Here is a 20,505-nt window from a genome sequence, read left to right as displayed (position 1 = left end):
CTACTGCAAAGACCCGAGTCCCAATTCGAGTGATCCGATCCACTTTCACTAGGGCGGAGTTGAATCAAAGTCCAAGTTGCAACATCTTCAAATGAATAAATTTCGAAATATATAGTTGAATGAGTTGTAGATCAGTGAAAAATTCTTAATAACTAGTTTTGAAGAAAATAAAATGCATAAATTTGAAAGAATGGGCTGCTTTGTTCCACCCGATCTGCCTTCTATCGGAGAAAAAAAAAGTGTTTAAATTATGGAGCTCGATCGAAGGGTTTCGTGTCGTTGTAGCAAACATCCCAAGCAGCCTCCATGGCATCCTTAGCGGCTACTTCTGAGCAGTATGGGTTGGCAACGACGGACTTCATTACCCTTCTTTTCACGCACTCCTTCAACACAGAAATTGTTTCAGCAACCAAAAAGAAAAAATTTAGAACCTAATTGACTGACTAAAACAATGACATCAAATTCAGGAAGCAAGAGAGAGAAGGAGAGTCAAATCCAATTGACCACAATACAAAGCAACAAGAAAGTTATTGTCTACCCTGTTTAAGATAATAAACCTGCAAAACAACGACCATTACAGGATCTGCAGTACAATTTCTTAAGCAGGAAAAATTATGCCATGTGATATCAAGGTCCTTGTAACACTTTTATTCTTAAGATGGGCTGTTGAAGAAAGGTTAATTTATAAGTTTAAATCACTAACATAACAGTAGTAATAATACCATTATCGATGTTATAAAAACCGACCTGGTATACCAGGTTGGGTTGAACCCACATCAACTGGGTTTAAATGCGTTTGGCCTGGATGATATCTACTTTTTAAAAAAAAAAAAAAAAATAGTAAAAAATGCAGATCAAAGAGGGTACTTGGAAAGAGGCCTTTGACTTTGGCTAGTCGTTTTACGATGACTGGGACCCAACTTTAACATCAATAATCAGTTAAACAGTTGGAACAAAATACACATCATCATTACTACCCTCTTGAGAGTTAAAATTGCCATGAAGCTTGTCTTTCTTAGCAGAAAATACCCTCTGCTAATTAAAGATTTAGCCATCAATATCATGGAAAAGCTCAATTCCTACCTCACACGAGATGCCATGTGAATCAGGGGTCTCAAATCCAGTTCTGTGCTGACACCTGGATTGGGCCCAGGTCTCCATCACATCAAATACCTAACGCTCTTTTAGATGGGCTCTAAACCAGCATATTTGAGTACGTTGAGCCGAGGAGGGGATTGGGGTCCTCTATTGCCTGGGATTTCAACTTCAAAATACAACAAATAATGCTGAAAAATGAAGAGATGTTGCTGCTATTGCAGCAACTGAAAACATGTTACATATCGACATAAAGGGCATGGCAAGGAAGGAGCAATTTCGAATTTTAAAGCTTCTGGCCAATTCACAATAGCATCCTTCCACAATCTCCTCCTTCCATCCCAAGTACCAGAAACAAAAAAATGCTGGCTGCTAGTGCATAGAATGTATTAGTCCAGAAAGGGTGATTCACTTTATATGAATGCAGCCTTGTAGAAAATTCTGACTTGTGATGTAACTATGCGACCAGGAAAAAGTAACAGCTAACCACATCTTTCTACACTAACTTGCTGTCTTGGCTTTCAGCTCCTTCTCTAATACTAGTGAAGTTTACCCCACCATGTCTCTAGATCTCGTATAGTTTTGATAGCTTGTCTAACTTATCTTTAGGCAACACTTTTAAGCCCAATGAGAAAATATGTAGGTAAATTGCACTTGAAGTAAAAGCAAAAGAAAATGTTTGAAACTTTTATAGGAGCACCATTTACCCCCCTTCACCAATGACTTTCAAAAAGGTATGATGGTTGGAAGTATCCTTTTTATCACATTGGGGGAAAATCTAACTCTGCAGAAGACCCCATCTTTAAACAACCATACAAATTAAATTCATAGCTTCTTGGCAACTCAGTTGAAGCATAGCAGTAAAGTACAAGGTCAACTTCATATCCAACAGAGTAAAAAATATACAAACTCAAACCAATTTATATAAGCTCATAGTTTTCACCGTGAGAATCATGAACTTAGCAGGTAAGGTAATGAGGAAGCATAAATAAAACTCACTTGTTCATGACCCCTTAATTTTATGTACCCACGCAATAGTTCGCGTTTGTAATGGCAATCCCCGCTTAAGTGCCCGGCACGAATCTGAATAAGTAGGAAACATAATATACAAATAGGACATATAAGGAGAACAAAAGTCAAGAGAAGGATACACGAATGGAATACATACTGATAGTTGAAGTAAGAGAATTATGAGTACGTATACAGATAGACAAATGTAAAAATAAAACTCTTATTGTGTTTCTGTGTGTGTGGGGGGAGAGAGAGAGAGAGAATCCACCTCACTGCAAGCATGATGCACGCAATTTGACCAGTCCAAGTTTTTAGCACGACAATCATCATATGCATGTATCAATTCATGGATCAAGACTTGATCAACATCATCTTGCAAATTCATATGGTTGCTGCATACCAATATCTGACATAGGAAAGAGAAAAGTTGTCAAGCCAACAATAGATACAAAAGAAAACTCCATTGAGTAATTCCATAATCACTCGTGTTTAAAGAATTGTACAGATGCATCCAGGAGCAAAAAGCATAAAGGATGCCATTTGAGTGCTTTCTTTTTTTATGAATGTTAAGACAAACATACAACCAAACCCTGGAGAGATTCAAAAGTAAAACCTCCACAAGAAATCCTCCCATGTGGCCATTAAGCCAAATGGTCAATCCAACAAAGCATTTTTAGTATCTCTTCTGTTAAACTTTAATATTTATTCCTCATTAATTATGCAACCTATTACTCACCAGTAATATAAACAAGCTAAGAATAATCAGCACAATCACAATTATTAAAATAAGTTTGCCAGTTGGCATCTAAATCTTAGAAGAAATGTAAATGATGAAAACACTGTAGAAGCTAGTAGACTCATATCCACTCTGGGCAGGTCACAATATTAGAGAGTATGGGCAGGTCAAAATATTATGGAAAGGGACACCTAACGGGCCGTTATTTTTGCTTCTTCCAGTGCCAGTCTACCCCTAACGCAAACCCAGCAGAAAATCTCCATTTGGAAACTCCTTGGTCCCCCAAAAAGTATCTTTTTTCGTTGGTGCATTGTAAGAAACAAAAATCTCCCCAAGGACAATATTAGCAAGTATGAAAACCTTGGTTGTCAGCACTCTTTTGTCAGCTTTATGGTGATATTGAGAAAACTATGGACCACATCTTAGGGCACAACCACTTTTCCTCCCAAATTCAGACAGATTTGCTAGCTCTTTGGTCTCAACTTTTGTATGCCTACCACCTACAGCTAGCTGATTCAGCAAGTATCTTCTTACCATTGCCAGCTCTTGGAGAAGTCCTTTGGCATGCCACCTTAGCCACTGCCCCTTAGTGTATCTGGGGTGAAAGAAACAGTAGATCCTTTAGAAGTAAATCCTCATCAGTGGAGGAAGTCTTTGACAATTGTATTCGGCATGTCCATTTTTTGGGTTTGTCAGCACAAGGAGTTTTCTCAATACAGTAGCTCTTACATAAGAGAAAATTGTAGGATCATATCAGTGCAGCATATCAAGAAGCACCCTGTTCAAGCTGCATGGATTCTCCCTGATATTGCTCCATCAAGCTTTTTTTTTTTTTTTTTGAACTTTCCATCAATCTAAATTTCGACGGTAGTTCCTCGGGGAAGCCTGGCCTTATGGGTTATGGGCATTATTTTGCAATAGTGATAGGCTCTACCATCCTCTCTAATGCTAGCCCTCTTGGTACCGCTGACTCCATCATGGCTAAAACATATTTTATCCTAAATGGCATTCACATCGCTGCTACTACGTGCATGACCTCTCTCGTTGTTGAGAGGAATTCCTCTTTGTTATTTCCTGGTGTAGCAAAGGATTCCTCTTTGGTATTTCAAAGAAGAGAGGTGAAATCTTGAGAGTTTAGACACCGAAAATAATGCCAAGGCACCAGATTCCTGTTCTGAAATGATGTTGCCCATCTTAAACCTTCAGAATAAAAAAGAACACAAACTGAAGTCTACCAAGATAAATGCCCAAACAACCTCACCCTCTTTCTCCTTCGGCCAGTAGATCTCAGAAAAAGGAAGAATCAACTGTTGAAAAATCACAGAGAAAAAGAAAAAGAGAAAGGGAGATAGAGAGAGAGAGAGAGCAGTTCAGAGAGTCTACCTTGAGAAAGAAGCTAGAGAGATGGCGGGAGAGAGATGAGGCTGGGGAGAGCCAGAGAACCATTGCTGAAGAACCAGTCCATGCCTCAACAGAAAAGAGAATGGGGAGAGTTAACAAAGAAGAAAATGGGGGGAATCGGAGAGTCAAAGGATGCCTTGACAGAGAATAGAAAGTTTTAGAAAAAAGAGGGTCAGGGTAAAGACTAGAGAATAACTAATATGAACCATCAAATATAGATCCAACAGCTGCCATTTCGGATCCAGATATCTTGATTCCAGTTCCAGAAATGAACCACATTGAATCTCTTATTTGATATCCAATTAGGTTCCACCAGAACTCAGTTTTAGATATATCCGAATTTTCAGATTTGGATTCAAATTGGATCTGGATAATATCTGGATTAACTTACAGTCCTAGATTGCTGGCTCTATTGGAGGAAATTTAGGACATCTCTTGTCACCTCTCCTTTACATGGGCACACATTCCTACATCAGTAAATGCAGAGTTTGATATTTGGCAAAATATGAAACTTCTCTTATTGATCTTGTATTTTTTATGGTTGTGTAAAAGTTTATGTATTCGTTTTTCCATTTGTTTATTATAATTTGAGGTGACCCCTGGGGCTGTGGGGGCTCCTCCACCTTTCTTTCACTCTTGTAATAAGAACCGATCACACTTTTCACAAAAAAAAAGTTTGCTGGTTCATTTTTTACTCACCCTTAGCTTCCAAGGTCACATTCAGATTTAATTGACTTTTGATTGGCAAAACCATTGACAAGAGTCCAGGGATTGGTTATTGCCTGCCCCTACAACTCTATTAGTTATTTTCATTATTCTTCTCTGCTGCCTCCTACCCTACTATAAGCCATTTGAGTTTGAGGATACTGCCTAAATGAAATTTTTCTCAGAACCAGCTGATGTAACCAAATGTACAGTATCCTGGGATCCTGAACTTATGAAGTACAAAACTAAAAATATAAGCAGACTAAGCAAAACTTGGTAATGTAAAGTTCTCAAAACAGATTCCAATATCCAGTTTTAATATCACGAGGGTAACATAAAACTATAAGCCAGTTGCATACAGAGACAGTAATCTCCAAATGGTACTGTCTTTTGAATGCAATCCCAAGAAAGCTACAGTGCCAAACATAACAAATAGGCTGTAAAGGACCCCTTAATGGAAACTTCAGGAGGATCTCCGTCTCTTCAGGATTCACACCAGCTTTGAAATTTGTCAACAAGTAGAATGCTTTATTCGTGCATTACCCAGATTGAAAAATTAAAGATCCACAAAGATACCACTTTCTTTTACTTCCAACTGTAATCAATATGAAGGAAAATAATAGTAACAGGATTAAGAAAACGTACACCTTCTCCACGAACATAACCACCACTGATCTGCTTGTCGCAGTTGACTGGCTTGATGAATTTCTTACCAAATATGCACCCTGCCTTCTCCAAATGTTCTCTCAGGAATCTCACCGTAGGGGCTAAAAAGACAAGAGTAAACAACATCTTCAATGTTTTTCAAAAAATCAATGCAAGAAAAGCGAATATGCTATGGGGTGATGGCCAGAAGAAACGTACAATGTAACAGAAAAATTTAGAAAAAATAAGAGAACTAAGAGATAGCTTTCTTTCTCACTTTTGAGACTCTTGTTGATCATATCTTGGCATTCTTCCACCGTTTTACCATTATAACCATAAGAGGATGAAACACTTTCCTCTGCCATTCTTTCTAGTAACTTCTGTTCCGCCTATCTTCCAACAAAGTAGTGCTCCACAGGCCACGGCAAGGCAACACAAGCCCCTCAAGAAACAACCAAATTGAGCAAGGGATGGAATTTATTTTTTAAAGGTAACCTCATAAAGGGGTAGCAAACAGGGATTTTGACGTCTGAGGAGAGTTGGATATCCCTGGAAGTGAATTTTCTGACAGTGAATTTTGAATTCTCCTGCAAGCAAATGTCAACTAGAAATCAGGATCTCCAGACTACTATCAGTTTGAACTATGCAAAACAGATGAGATATTAAATATTAGAAGAACGTAGCTACTGATGTAGGACAACAAGGACTTCAGATTTGGTTCTAATAGGTGCTGAATTAGATCAGAAAGAGACCAACTCAACAAATCAAGAAATGGGTTACATTAATTGCGTGCTAACACCACAAGAAAAATAACTCAAACAATGAAAATATACTAAAGTCACTACAAACATGCATAACCAGTATTAACGAAAGGAGAAAATACCTTAGGGATGAACGTTCGCAACAAATCTAGGAGGATGAAGAAAAATAAAGATCAAAAGGGCCGTAAAAAAGGTTAGGAAATGAAAAGGATGTAATTTGCCAGTTGCGTCCTACATTGATTTAGGCAACCCAAACAAGAACTGAAAACGAATGTGAAAACCAACAGAGAGAAGTCGTAATTGAAGCAAGCAGTCCTGACATTGGATTGAAAGAGAAAAAAATAGCAACTTTAGGGTTGCTACAGTACCAGTGAAAAAAATGGCTTCTTTCTTCTGAAATAGAACTGGAATAAACAAAAGAAAAATATTTTCAGACAACAAGTATTTAAGGTTTAATAACAGCTACAAATTTTTATAAACTTATTATAATTGTATATAATATTATTAAATAATTTATTTATCAATTTATTCCGGTTACCTGAAAATAATTAACTCTAGCATTAAACGAGAGCCGTTCGTTCTAGTCCTTTAGAAATTGACATGCTCTCTGTAATCTATCCATGACTCGCATTAAGTTCTTACCAATGGGAGAAGGAGAAGAGACGTTTGTGATTGAATCTGTTGAAATCCGCGAGGCCCACTCTGATCGAGCTGATCTTATGGAACAGTTAGAAAAAAACAAAGCTCCCCCTCGGAAGATGGCAGGATGCAGCAAGCCAGCTGCGTATTGGCTCGAACCCCATCACAGCACACAGGTTTAGATGCAAAAGGGATTTTGGTACACGCATGGATGGTTTCTTGAGCTTAGACAATGTGGATTTAGATAAGAGCAGTTGTCATGAATGACGGAAGGACGAGCTTGAGAGTTATAGACGACCCCGGAAGGGGAAAAAACGCGCATCTAGAGATCGAGTGTAGGACCTCTGGCGGCTAAGACAGGAAACAAAAGTTTGCGGAGGTTTGAGCAAATCCTGCATCCATCTCTACCCGAAACATCGGAGCACCAAACTGAAATTTTCTTTCTCGGGGTTAGATTTTCCCAGGTGAGGATGTACAGACTGCCTTTACTTTATAGATCAGCTCTGATCTGGAATGCTCTGAGACTGGATAAAGCTATTTATCCTTCTGGGTCTTCTGGGTCTATTTAAGATTTTACCTTTGTTATAGCTTTCTTTTGGTTATGGCGTATTCAGCTATACTTCCGTTCGCCAGTTTATTCTGGTGTTTGCGATGTTTGCCGATGTTTATGATTGACCTATTTTTAGTACCAGAAGAATAAAACTTGTTCTCCTCATCTGTCCATTTGTTTTTTGCAATTTTGCTAGTTTTATCTATGAAGGTTAAGACGTGAGTCTGAAAGCTTTTGTTGTTGGTTTATTTTTTCTCGAGGGACTTTTTTCACAATAGTGTTTTTATGTACAAGTAATATATGATTTTAATTGCTTTATGGGGCAGACATTGTAAGTCATCTTACTTTAGTTGTTGTTGCTTCTTGAAATTTGGACTCTCTAGCTCTGGACGATTTTACGAAATGGATGCTGCTATATCATCTGTTTCTTAGGGATTGATTTGTGAGAATTCATTCATATCTTTTCTGTCTTGGGAAAACAGGACATTTTTTCCCTTGCTAGTTTTTGTTGACCTCGTTTTTTTTTGTCTATACCAAACGTTGTACGAGCGGATATAAGGCTCTCTTCCTTGTGCTTGTAAAATAGTTGTCTGGTTCTCTCTTATGTTCCCCCAAAGTTCTGTTTAGTCCTCTTTTGAACAAGCAGTTTTTGAAGTTGATAATTAAATTGTTTTCTTCTCTATTCTTCCTTACTGAAACTAGGCTTTTATCTGATTACTTATTTCTTTCATCCTTTATCTCTTCATTCTGGTGTGAAGTGTTGATGGATCCAATGGCTGAGGAGCAATTAGATTATGGCGATGATGAGTATGGTGGAAGTCAAAAACTGCAATATCAAGGCAGTGGAGCAATATCTGCTCTTGCTGATGAAGAGCTAATGGGCGAAGATGATGAGTATGATGATCTTTACAATGATGTGAATGTGGGTGAGGGTTTCATGCAGTCTTTGCAACAACGGAGTGAGAAACCTGTTTTGCTAGGGTCTGTTGGAAATGGTGGGACCCAAGGTCTGAAGGTTGATAACCCTGGTGTTCGAGTCTCAGTTCCTGCTGCTCCACAAGAGGTGAACATCCCTGGAGTGGATGTGGAAGGGAAAAATTCCAATATTAGCCAAACTGGGTTCTCTAATGTGGATCAGAAACGGGGTCCATATTTGTCAGCTAAGAATACAGATGATGTAAAGGGCTCAGAGATGCGTGCTGAGACCCAAGGCAGCACTGTAGGTTATAGAGGGCCAGCACCAATGCCTCCAAAAGCTGGGGTTGATCCTAATCAAGTTGCAGGCAAGTTTATTGGTGGCCCATCATCTTTACAAGATTCAGGTGCTCAAAGTGGTCCACTGGGAGCAGTAAACCGTGCAACTCCAACCATGAATAGGCCAGTGGTTAATGAAAATATAAACAGGCAGCCGTTGGCCTCTACAGAGAATGGCTCAACTATGCTTTTTGTTGGTGAACTACATTGGTGGACCACCGATTCTGAGCTAGAAAGTGTTTGTTCACAGTATGGTAGAGTAAAAGAAATCAAGTTCTTTGATGAAAGAGCCAGCGGAAAATCTAAAGGTTACTGTCAAGTTGAGTTTTATGAATCTTCCACAGCTGCAGCATGCAAGGAAGGCATGAATGGTTATGTATTTAATGGCCGAGCTTGTGTAGTGGCATTTGCTTCCCCCCAGACTTTGAAGCAAATGGGTGCTGCTTATTTTAATAAGGCTCAAGCACAAGGTCCATCACAGGGAAGGAGAACGATGAATGATGGTGTAGGACGAAGAGGTGGGATGAATTACCAGGGAGGAGATGGAGGGAGAAATTTTTCTAAGGTTGGTTGGGGCCGTGGTGCACCAGGGGTACTCAACCGTGGGCAAGGTGGGAATGGGCCCATGAGAGGAAGAGGCTCAGGTGGAGGGAGAGGAATGGTGGGAACTGCTGGTGCAGTTGGTGGTGGTGCTGGTGGTCTCTATGGGCAAAACCTTGGGGGACCTGCACTAGGAGGTCCTCCAGGTGGAATGATGCACCCACAGGGAATGATGGGTGCTTTTGACCCAACATATATGGGCAGAGGGGCTGGTTATGGGGGCTTTGCTGGCCCAGCATTTCCAGGGATGATGCCTTCATTTCAAGCTGTTAACACAGTGGCACTTCAGGGAGTGGCGCCGCATGTGAACCCAGCTTTCTTTGGCCGGGGAGTTTCTAATGGTATGGGAATGATGGGTAGTACTGGAATGGATGCTCATACTGGGATGTGGACTGATCCAAGCATGGCAGGATGGGGGGGTGATGAACATGGGCAAAGGACAAGGGAGTCAAGCTATGGTGGTGATGATGTGGCATCAGACCTTGGTTATGGAGAGGCAAGTCAAGAAAGAGGAGGAAGGTCCAATGCTTCCCGTGAAAAGGAGAGGGGTTCTGACCGTGATTGGTCTGGAACATCTGAGAGGAGGCATCGTGATGAGAGAGACTCAGATTGGGACAGGTCTGATAGGGATCGGAATCGAGAGGAGAAGGACAGATACAGGGATCACCATAGACTGAGGGACCGTGATTGGGACAATGATGAAGAATGGGACAGGGGGCACTCTTCCAAGTCTCGCAGCAAATCCAGTGTGATGCAAGAGGATGATCACAGGTCTCGATCTCGGGATTCAGAATATGGGAAAAGGCGTCGTGAATAACTCAAGTTTTGTCTGGTTTAACAAAACATTTCAATGAAGTTGACAGGTGGTGGCTTCTTACCACTACCCTTCCAAGTATTTATTTGTGCCATATATGGCAGTTGGCTTCAAGGCAAAAAAGAGTAAGTCTTTTAGTGTGCCACATAAGAGTGATATAGACTATACTCTTTATCTGCGTTTATTTGATCTCTTCAGAACAATAGACACAAAGATCTATATATGTTGCTAAATAGTAGTTGGTTTCGGTGGTAATGGGAAATGTTTGACTCGGTTGGGTTCTTGTCCTTTTCTTTGGGCTTCTATTCTGTTAGGCTTTTTGCTGTGTTTGGCCGATTCTTTCCCCCATTTTTTCTTGGCTCTAATACTTATAGTATCTGCTGTTAGTGCTGTACGGATTACGGTATCTAGGTATTTATCTATAATTTTTAGATAGGTGTGGTCGTAAACATTTGTATCTTATTGATTCACATTTTCTTTTTGCTTTTCTCTTCTCTGTCAACCTTTGTTTGGTAGATTATATAGAAACCTTTGTTCTTTTCATTTGGTCTCTAAGTTCTTAGGTTAGCTTTACCAGAAGATAGACTGAATAGTTCAAGATCTGATCTGTCTTTGTGTGTTCAAGCAGTTTCATGATCCTGATGTCTTTTAGGGGCCTTTGAGCTTTATTACAATATGCTACTTGGCTTATCTTCAGCTTTGTCAGATGTGTCCTGATATTTGTACTACTACTCATTTTATAATTTTTAGGAATCTGTGTTTCTGTGTTTGTCTTGTGATTGACACTACTACTGATTTTATGATGTTCTTTTCAAAAAAAAAAAAAAACACTACTACTGATTTTATGATGTGTGTTGAAGAAAGCAACTTACAGGGATATATGTGCGTTGCTTCTGTTATGCTATGGTTGTAGGCTGAGCTGTCAGCAAGCTCCATACATAACACTGGATGTGCATTTTGTGATGAGACTACTCTGTTCTTGTCTCTATGAGTCTAATTTGTTTTCTTCAGTGCCATATAATGTAACGTACGTTATTCTGTGGTAAATAGGGAAAATTCTCTTGTGAAATTGGTTATAGCAGTTACCTCAGACACCCTTGATACTGGAACCCAAGACCTTACATTGAGAAACCCCATGTGGCTACCAAGCCAAATGCTCAAACTAAAATCATTTTAAATTCTCTATTTCATTTTCCTTTTCAAAATGATTTTAGTGTGGATTGGGTCTTTGGTTCAATTCTCTATTAGAGGTCTTGGGGTTCAAGGCTTACTAGGGTATGGGGTTCCAACTTTAAAAAAAATTATTGTAGTGTTTTGTTTCGTTTGTTAGTTGGAGCACTTCATAAGTTTTTTTTTTTTTTTGAAAGCTCTTAGTTTTTTTTTCTTTTTCTACTTGAAAGCACTTAGTGTTTATCCTTGTCTATTTAGGTTGATGGTTACAGGATAAGGAAATTTTATGCTCTCTTAGATCTCGATGTGAGAATTTCCTCAATCCTTTTCTAGACATGCTGAGTGCTAGCTGAACACTAGTCTTAATAGTGCTAATTTCATATGTGCTTGTTTCCAATACTTGGCAGAATTCTTACAACACTTCAGTTTTGGATTTTGCAATCTAACAAGCTCCAAGATTTGTGGTGTGTATGCGCTGTTGAGTGAAAAAAAGTCCCACATTGAAAAAGAGAAAGAAAAATTGACCAATAGGCCTCCTAAGTAACTAGTCATTTTGGGATTGAATCGGACTCAGCCCAACAGCCAACAGTGGTATCAGAGGTCTAATTTGTGCTTCCCAGGTTATTTGTGTGTTGTCAGCTCTATGAAGTAGGAGTTTGTGTGCCCATTGAGGGTTTGTACCCACGTCTCAGGCCTGTTATGTGTAAAGCCTGGACATGAGGGGCAGTGTTGAGTGGGAAACGGTCTCACATTGAAAAAGGGAGGAACAGTTAATGGGTTATTAGGTTGAGCAATGGGCTTCTAAGTAGCTAGTCTTTTTGGCATGGAACGGGGCTCAACCCAACACCCAACATGTGCAAGTTCCAACTTCCTGATGTGTTGTCTCTTATATGAATACTAGTTTTATTTGGATCAGTCTTCTGAGTCTTGAAACATATATAGCTGACTCTTCTTGCTGTTTTGGAAATTCTTCTCTTGACTGTGTGAACTGAATGAGAATAACGTTGGTAAGACATAAGATAATATCTCCCATAAATTAGCTGTCTCATTTGGCACTGCCCTCAGTTTAACCATCTTATTTAAGGACTATCTGTGTTGAAGGTGAAGTTGGTTGATGACTTTGGAAATACCCATAATCTTGTCTGCTATAGTGGAAATTCTTCATTCAATGGTGTGTGAGTCAAATGAGACTCATTCAGCAAGGATGGAGCATACCATCTCCCATAAATCAACAGTATCTTGTGGTATGATGCCACAGTTTAACCATTTCCTTTTAAGACTTTCCTTATTTAATATGCCTGCATTTTCCAACTACCTCTGATGATTCAGTTCTTAAGGAGGAAAGATTAAGGCAACTAGCCATTCCGAAGGTCCATAACATAATCTTTTCATGCCCTTCTTATTATCCTGATTTTGTCTTTGGAATGGAATTGTTTTTACTCATAATCTCGTGCCCCTGTGTCTATTAGATTCTTCTCAGAGGGCCTTCTCATTTTGAAAGAGAGCTCCTCATGACCTTCTGAGTGGTCAATGGCTACTTATAATGACTAAAGAATTGAATTTATCAAAAAAAAGTTAAAGAATTAAAATTTGATAATAATTAGAACTAAACCATGGCTAATATTTATGCTAATGCTAAGATGGTCAAGATTTGCATAGTTGCTCACTCATTTCAGAACATTAAGTTTTTTAGACAGTCACTTTCAATTGTGATTCCCTTTTCCAAAACAAAAAAAAAAAAAATGATTCCTTTGATCATACATTCTACTGATTCACTTGCTTTCAGAAGTTAAGGCAACTTGCATGGCTTTATCCTGAATTCTGTTTGTTGGGGAAAGGAATAGATGAAATTGGGGACATACTGTTACTAGACATTGCTTTTGATTAGCCTGAATTTACTGAAAAGGATATTTGACAGTTAGTATGCTGTTTGAGGACCTTGATCTCATGCTGCATGAACCTCTTCAAGGTTTCGTGTTTCAGTTATGTCTAGAATCATGGCCTGGGGAATGGGCTAAATCAGGTATCTAACACCTATCAGTGAAATGAACACATGAAGTCTGGTTTGGTCAAAGTGTCTCAAGTTTCTTTATTTAGTTTCTTTTGATCTTTTTTAAAATTTGGGTTCATATTTTCCTTCTTCATTTTTTCTTTTACTTGTGCTGTCTGGCTTCGAGAATAAGTACAAAGGATTTGTTCCGTTTTAGTCAAGATATTTTATTTATTTTAACTTAAGATTCTTTCTTCATTATATCCAGGAGCATAAACTGATAAATTGAGGAAGATTGAGTTCAACTGGCTGCCTTGATTGGATATATCAGATGATGGTTTTGTTTGTAATTATCCCTGTACAGTTTTAGCCTCGAGCCCATTTTTCCATGTAAATAGAAATCTGTAGGATAGCCTTATGGGTGAACTCCTGTTACATCTTGACTTGATTGAACTCTTCAAAAACCTTTGTAACCTTACCTTTAGCCTGGAAAGTACATGTAAAACTTTCAGTGAGCACTCCATTGATGAAACATGTAGCCTGACTCCATATAACTCATGTAGCTCAATATCATGTATGCCTTGTGTAGCTCGAGATAGATGTTCAAGTACATGTATGCTTCAGGATGAGATAGAATCGGATGTTCAAATACATGTATGCTCCAGGATGAGCTAGAATCAGATGTTCAGATACTTGTATACTCCAGGAGGTGTTGGACAATTGGGGATCCTTGGCTTATGTGTAACTTGATCAAGCTTTCAGTTGTATAAAGCTTTAATATTTCCTGTAGTAATAAAAAAATTAGTACTGGTAGTATGTTTAGGCAGTCCCATTGCTGAGATATTGAGGGACCTTGTAACATTATCAACTTAAGTTGATTTTGCAATGTTGATGTTAGCCCCATATCCCAATTAGGTGCTTTCTACAATGTTATCATTGTTTTCCTGCTTCACTTGTAATTAAAGTGAGAAGTTGCACAAGTTTCTGTTGAGCACGACAAGGTCTCAGATGTCTATCCATATGTTGAGCACCCTAGAAACATAGGCTGTTTTCTCTTTTGCTATCTGTGCCAACCTCGGATTTAATAGGGAAGCTGGAAGATGAGGTCCTTTTCTGAAAATGTTTATTTTGTATTTGCTGGGAAGTACATGCAAGGCGACATTCTAATTCCTTGTCATTCTTTTTGTAATGGTCTCTTTCCCTTGGTCAGGGTGCTATATGTGGGGGAAGTGCAATTTGTAATGTCATGACATCGTGATCCTTGATGGGTATGGTAGTTGTTAGAATTTGTATGTTATTTCTGTATTGTCTATCTTGGTGAGGTCCTATTTAGTGGGAATGCACCCTCTGAAATACCATGTAAATACAGTTTCTTGATGAGTGACTTGTCATGTATATTGAGATAATGTATTAGTTCTGGCCTTGATCAGTGTTCTTCACTCCACATAAAAAAGGGTACCAGATTTCACTTTGTAAAAAGGTGATCCAAGGAGGCTATCGGAGTTCTGATGGTCTTAAATCTGCAATACCATTTTATTGTTGCTCTTTCTTTCACTGTGTAACTGACAGGGATCGTCTCCCGGTTGTATCTTGGTTTTTTGTTGTACCGATTATTGTTTCATCTTTTTGCTCTTGTAGTTGAAGGTTGTATTTTTATATGTATTCCATGAAAATTGGTGACAGTTTCACGTTAGAGGTTGTATGTTCTGTAATGCCTGTGGTTATTTGTAATTGCTATATATTTGATTTTCTTGGTTAAGGCTCAGATATTCAATGTTCCCAAGCTGTGGAGATGTATTTGTATTTACTAAAAGGGATAGGATATTCTTCTTTAGTGTGTGGACATATTAGATCTGGCTGTTTGTAACATTTGAGAAGCAGGAATGACTGCTTTTGCTCCAGGCACATGCCAGTGTTGAAGAATCCATGCTGGTATTTTCAATGTGAATTGTCTACATACTCTTGTTAGTGAAAGCATAATTCATCTTCATATATGCATATGACTATATAGCTATTTTTAGCTTACATAAACAATATAATATCAAGTAAATAAAGCCAAGGTGGTATCACTTTTTTAACCCACATCAATTAAGTTCTCTCTTTACTTGTATGAGCTCACATTGAATACATTATAAATATATAAGATAGGTATGAGGTATGATATCATTATAGTTAGTGTTAACACTAGTGTTTTTGTAGGTTTTAATGTAAAATTGAGGTTATGGAAGTAATTATGTCATATTTTTTTAGGGTATTTTGTATATTTAACTTTTGGGCATAAATTCCATGGGGACATTTGTTAGTTAAACAAGATTGTTTGGGGAACTTATTTTCTTGCTAGAGTTATTTTACAACTTTAATTGAAATCTTTCTATTTGGAAAAACAATTTGTGTAAGCTTTTACTTTAGATTAAATAGTATTTTTTACCTTTATGACGGTTTTTACTTTATCATTGAGTAATCCTTTTTATACGCTAACCCTCTAAGATTCAAGTATTTTAAGTATATGATATGAAATTTGGCTCTGATACCAATTTTAGATATTTGAATCATTCAGAACTAATGGGACATGTGAATTAGGCTCTTAAGTTATTTCATATTAGCTACTTTGGTTTAATAGAATGTCCATTCCCCGTGTTAGGATCTATAGGACCATAAAGAAGGGTGGGATTTCTATTATATTAAAATGTGTAAATATATCTATTTTATTATAGAGAACAAATTATGACCTCAAAATGTATCTTGAACTTGTTCATTTATATACATCTTAGTTGTATAATAGAAAATAACAAAATCAAATGAGATCCCTTAAAACAAGAAAACACATGACTCCAAAATGGTACAAACTCATTGATCGGTGGAAAAATCGCCCACCCTACTAAAAGTACTAAAAGAAAAAAAAAAACTTGTGGGTCGTTGGGTATTCTAGAATCCACACCAAAACCAACTTCCGTTCTCTTATTTTCTTTTATCTCAACATGTAGTTGCAATTCTAGACGATTCAAAACTCTTTTTTTGTCTTTCTCTCTAACAATCTAAATTTTTAAGGGGTTGTAACGATTCATAATCCTTTGATGAGTGGTTCTATTTTTAGTCATATTAAATATAAAATAAGGTGTGTAGCCATACCACAGTTTTTACAGTTAAGGGATCATAGGACATCCTTCTTTCTCGAGGGCAGTCTTGCTATTTCAGTCGTTTAAAACCTTCTCTCCCTCTTCCTCCTCTCTCCTCGTTCCCTTCCCGCAGAGGTGGAGGAAGAAGAAACGCTATAGGACTGTTTCCCTCCAGCAGTCTCCCATTAACAATGGCCCTGCGGCTACTACTTGTCATTTCCGCCCTAACATTGGGCGTGGCCGCCTCCAGTACCCCCGATGATGCCTCAGATTCTGCACGCATTGCCCTCAACAGCATTGCCCCGTCCGTCGCACTTGCTCCTTCCGTCGCACTTCCCCCTTCCATCAAGGTTGTCGCAGGAGACGTGTTGTCTTTAATAGACAAAGTTCCCCACCTGAGCCGTTCCGCCGAGGGAGAAATAAAGAAGTTAGATCAGTTGCATGAGGCGCAGGAAGATCCCGTCAAGGCACTCGGGGGGTTGGTCAAAGGGTTGAGCGCGCGGGGGAAGAACGTGGCGCCGGCGCTCTCGCCCGACAACCGCGACCAGGTTAAGAAGACGATGGGCTCCATTGCGGAGGTGGCAGGTCTGATTTCTTCAAGCGATGACAAGAATAAACCGCGAGTTGCGCTGCCGCCGGGGAGCATGGACGCGCTGCTAGCTGCGGTGTCTGCTCGAAAAACTGAGCATGAAGAGGTCGATGCCAGTGACGGTAATGCCGGACGGTTATCTGTCGGCGCTTTTGTTGGGGCCGCCACCGCTGGTGTAATTTTTTGGGGCTTCTTTTGAAGGGAGATGGAGTCTCTCGGTGAGGTGTAGACCTTTGGATTTTTAAGTCTCTCTCTTGTAATATTGGTTAGTTTTTTCTTTTCTTTTTAATTTTTTTGAAACAAATTATTGCTAATATAAATGATAAAATTCAATTAATTACCACTTAATCCTGTTAGCACTAGTTAGAATTTCCACTTAATTTTAGAACGCACGATCGGACTTGCTCGTGTGTGTGCGCCTAGGGGTTGCATCGAGCCGAGTCAAGCTCGAACCTATATATGTTCAATCTTGGTTTGATCTGAATACTTCAAACTCGATCTAGCACTAGTTAGAATTTCCACTTAATTTTAGAACGCACGATCGGACGTGCTCATGTGTGTGCGCCTAGGGGTTGCATCGAGCCAAGTCAAGCTCGAACCTATATATGTTCAATCTTGGTTTGATCTGAATACTTCAAACTCGATCTTGAGTTTATCCTTTAACTTAAAATTGGAATCGATCTCCAACCTACATTTAAAATTAGAAAAAAATTACAAAAATGAATAAAGAGAATATTGTGATGAACTTAGTACCATTGAACTTCAAGTTATCACATAGGAGTCCAAGACTTTTCAATGGAGTATATTAATGTCTAATAACCAGCTTAATAGCCCCAAAAGAAAGGGCAAACACCTCCATCAATAATGTTTATTCTATTAGAAAACAACAACATTATATGTTGAGAGACCCAAAAGGGTTGACTGATCAATCATCTTTTAAGGTTTCAGGTAAATAAGAACAACTATCAACCAACTAAAGAGAGAATTGACAAGTGCAATTAGAGTGAAGGGTATTTTTGTAAAAAAAATATGTTAATGAGTTGGCTCACGAGTTTGGTTTGTTATACTTAATGATCCTTATTTCAAGTTTGAACTCGAGCCAAGCTCAAGCAAAATTGAACAGAGCCGAATTTTCGAGGTGAGCTCGAACGGTTTGTGAACTGGTTTGGCTTGGTGTCTCCACTAGGTGCGCCAAATAATGTAAAGGTACTTGTGCGGTAGGCTAGCCCTTATGATTGCTACCTTTGTCATGTGTACACATATATAACAACATATAAAATAATAATTCTTATAACTTAATTAAGGATTCAGTTTAAAATTTATTAATTAAATAAAACAAATGTGACACATAATGATATACCTGATTGTTGTTGGAGGGTGAGTTTATACTTTCAATCTTTTGTATAATAAGATTAAAAAAAACCCTCAAATTTGTGTATTGATTTCTCTTCTTAATTTTATTTGTAAATTATTTCCTCTTACAAAAGTACATAATGAGAAAGTTTTGGATTTTATAATCAGTATAAATATTATTAAGGGAGATATAATCCTCCTTGGAATGAGGCTCATTCAAGACTTACTTGAACTATTATGCAACAAAAAATGAGAGCTTTGGTTTCTATTCATCATAAAAGAAAAGAGGTCGGGAAAAAAATATTTTTGTTGTTTGTGGATCACTCCGATAAACACAGTAATTCGCGAGTATAACATGAGAGAAGGCTGAAGTTACATAAAGAATGAGCTCTTTCTCTCGAGTAAAACATTAGTAACTTAAAAAGAGAAAAGAGGAGAAGAATAAGAGAAAAAGTGTGTATTTAAGGTCTCTTAAAGAAAAAAAACTCTTAGGCCATTTAACTCATTTAGAACTTTATTGTGTTGTCTACTCATATGAGATAAAAGTTGAGTCTATTTTGTGTTTTTTGTTACAAGGGATGTCGTCTCATCATTCTTTGATGCATTATCAAAATTTAAAGAAGTTGGGCATGTTACACTCTCAAAATAAAAATGACTTTAACTAGGCAAAACCTGTTAGTATGGGTTTTAATGGTGGGGGGTTGTTAGTCAACATGAATTAGGAGATGAAGTTTATCCCAATTACTTAGGTCATTCGAAGAAGTCGTTAGTGGTGCACCAACACCAGTTTCATCTAAAAGACATAGGTTGTCTGGATGAAGTCTCCTTAGGCTTAAATCGTGGAATCAAGAATCCGCCCATTTTTGCGAGTCATCCATTTGAAGCTGTTGGGAAGCCCAATTTTTTTTTCTTCTCCTGCTCTCTTCTCTTTCTCTTCTCGCCTTCTTCGTCTTTTTCATCTTTGCACTCTCTTCTCCCTTCTTGTCTCACTTGCTTTATCTCTTACACTCGCTCTCCCTATTGGCCTCCCTCTCCTTTCTCCCTGTTGCTAGTCTCTTTTCCCTAAAAATCTTCCCAATTTCTTTCGATTTTCCTCATTTTGATTTCGATTTCCTTTGATTTTTCCCATTTCGGTGTTGATTTCTTCGATTCTACTTCAATTTCCCTTGATTTCCCATTCGACTTCGATTTCTACATTGGTAACCTTCTGCATTAAATGCACTCCACAATTAAAAGAGGCGATCAAAATGCTCTATTCCTATGGAAGCCAACCATGAAACATCAAGAGAATAGGAAAACAAACTATCTCCTTGGCCTGAAAGGTGGAAGGGGTGGCAGAAAATAGTCATTGCTTGCTCCCCTTTTCTTTGATTCAAACATATTTCTCTTGCGAACCCCCTTAATATACTATATTGCCTTCCAATTTATATCATCATCTTCAGGCTCCATCAAGTAAGAAGACCACTTCTTTTCCTGCTCGAGCTCAACCAACTTCTTCGTCTCACTACAATGAGCCAGCCTCGGGACCTCGATCGTGCTTGAAGGAGGCGGCGTTCCAGCCACATATCCAAGGCTCATCTTGGCAAGAGAAAGAGATGACACCTTGATGATGTTCATGGACTTCTCACAGATCAACTTCTTGCTTCTTTTGCCTCTACAACTCGTCATTTTGCTGCTTATTTTTCTCTCGCAGATCAACGTTTTTTTTTGCTACTTCTTTTGCCTCTGCATATTTAATGCATAGTGTTACTTTGATTTTATATCTTATGTTATTAATAGATTAATTAATTAATTAATTATATTCATTTATGTTATTTTTTTACTTTGTATTTAGTTATCTTTTATATTTAATCAGTGCACAATTAATTATCATGCGTAATTATGTGTTAATTTACAATAAATTGTAATAAATAATTAATATAATATATTTTAATTCTACATTAAATTATTTATTAGTATTGTAATCATGTTTGTTTAGGTCAATTTGGTGTTTAGGTATACATGTTATATTTAAGTATATTATTATAAGTTATTTATTATCTTATTTTGGTTATATTTCTCATTTTGGGGCACTAA

General features: G+C 38.1%; 2 protein-coding genes across 4 annotated transcripts; one reads left to right on the top strand and one right to left on the bottom strand.

Annotated features, from left to right (window-relative positions):
• Nucleotides 1-34: 34 nt before the first annotated feature.
• Nucleotides 35-6,765, bottom strand: LOC137962093 (mitochondrial inner membrane protease ATP23). Of its 2 annotated transcripts, none has more exons than XM_068808805.1 (6): nt 6,723-6,765; nt 5,871-6,180; nt 5,594-5,715; nt 2,375-2,512; nt 2,095-2,178; nt 35-383 (listed from the first exon to the last, which is right to left on the bottom strand). In XM_068808805.1, the coding sequence occupies exons 2-6, from the start codon at nt 5,956-5,958 to the stop codon at nt 249-251; spliced, it is 567 nt and encodes a 188-aa protein (XP_068664906.1). In that variant the 5' UTR covers nt 5,959-6,180; nt 6,723-6,765; the 3' UTR covers nt 35-248. The 2 variants fall into 2 exon arrangements, with proteins under 2 accessions (XP_068664906.1, XP_068664905.1); XM_068808804.1 differs by lacking the exon at nt 6,723-6,765 and adding an exon at nt 6,477-6,711.
• Nucleotides 6,766-7,150: 385 nt separating this feature from the next.
• On the top strand, nt 7,151-15,028 carry LOC137963695 (uncharacterized). Of its 2 annotated transcripts, XR_011115230.1 has the most exons (3): nt 7,151-7,457; nt 8,302-10,336; nt 13,640-15,028. XR_011115230.1 is itself a non-coding variant. In XM_068810863.1 (2 exons), the coding sequence occupies exon 2, from the start codon at nt 8,307-8,309 to the stop codon at nt 10,212-10,214; it is 1,908 nt and encodes a 635-aa protein (XP_068666964.1). In that variant the 5' UTR covers nt 7,151-7,457; nt 8,302-8,306; the 3' UTR covers nt 10,215-10,502. The 2 variants fall into 2 exon arrangements, 1 of the variants encoding a protein (XP_068666964.1); XM_068810863.1 differs by lacking the exon at nt 13,640-15,028 and having other exon boundaries at nt 8,302-10,502.
• The last annotated feature ends 5,477 nt before the right edge of the window (nt 15,029-20,505 follow it).

This window comes from Aristolochia californica, unplaced genomic scaffold (genome assembly GCF_029961685.1).
Source record: "Aristolochia californica isolate CCGP_79_NKW_82.1479 unplaced genomic scaffold, dmAriCali1.0.hap1 SCAF_4, whole genome shotgun sequence".
Taxonomy (NCBI): Eukaryota; Viridiplantae; Streptophyta; class Magnoliopsida; order Piperales; family Aristolochiaceae; genus Aristolochia; species Aristolochia californica.
The sequence above is the reverse complement of the archived record's forward strand: the minus strand, read 5'-3'. Positions and strand labels throughout refer to the sequence as shown.

What these genes read in the sequence shown, in the direction of transcription:
- LOC137963695 (XM_068810863.1), top strand. Translation starts at nt 8,307, where the DNA reads ATGGATCCAATGGCTGAGGAGCAATTAGATTATGGCGATGATGAGTAT.
- LOC137962093 (XM_068808805.1), bottom strand. Translation starts at nt 5,958, where the DNA reads ATGGCAGAGGAAAGTGTTTCATCCTCTTATGGTTATAATGGTAAAACG. An exon ending in TGCATCATGCTTGCAGTGAG is followed by an intron (nt 2,179 to 2,374) that starts GTGGATTCTCTC and finishes CTACTTATTCAG; the next exon opens with ATTCGTGCCGGGCACTTAAG. An exon ending in AATTAAGGGGTCATGAACAA is followed by an intron (nt 384 to 2,094) that starts GTGAGTTTTATT and finishes TCTGTGTTGAAG; the next exon opens with GAGTGCGTGAAAAGAAGGGT.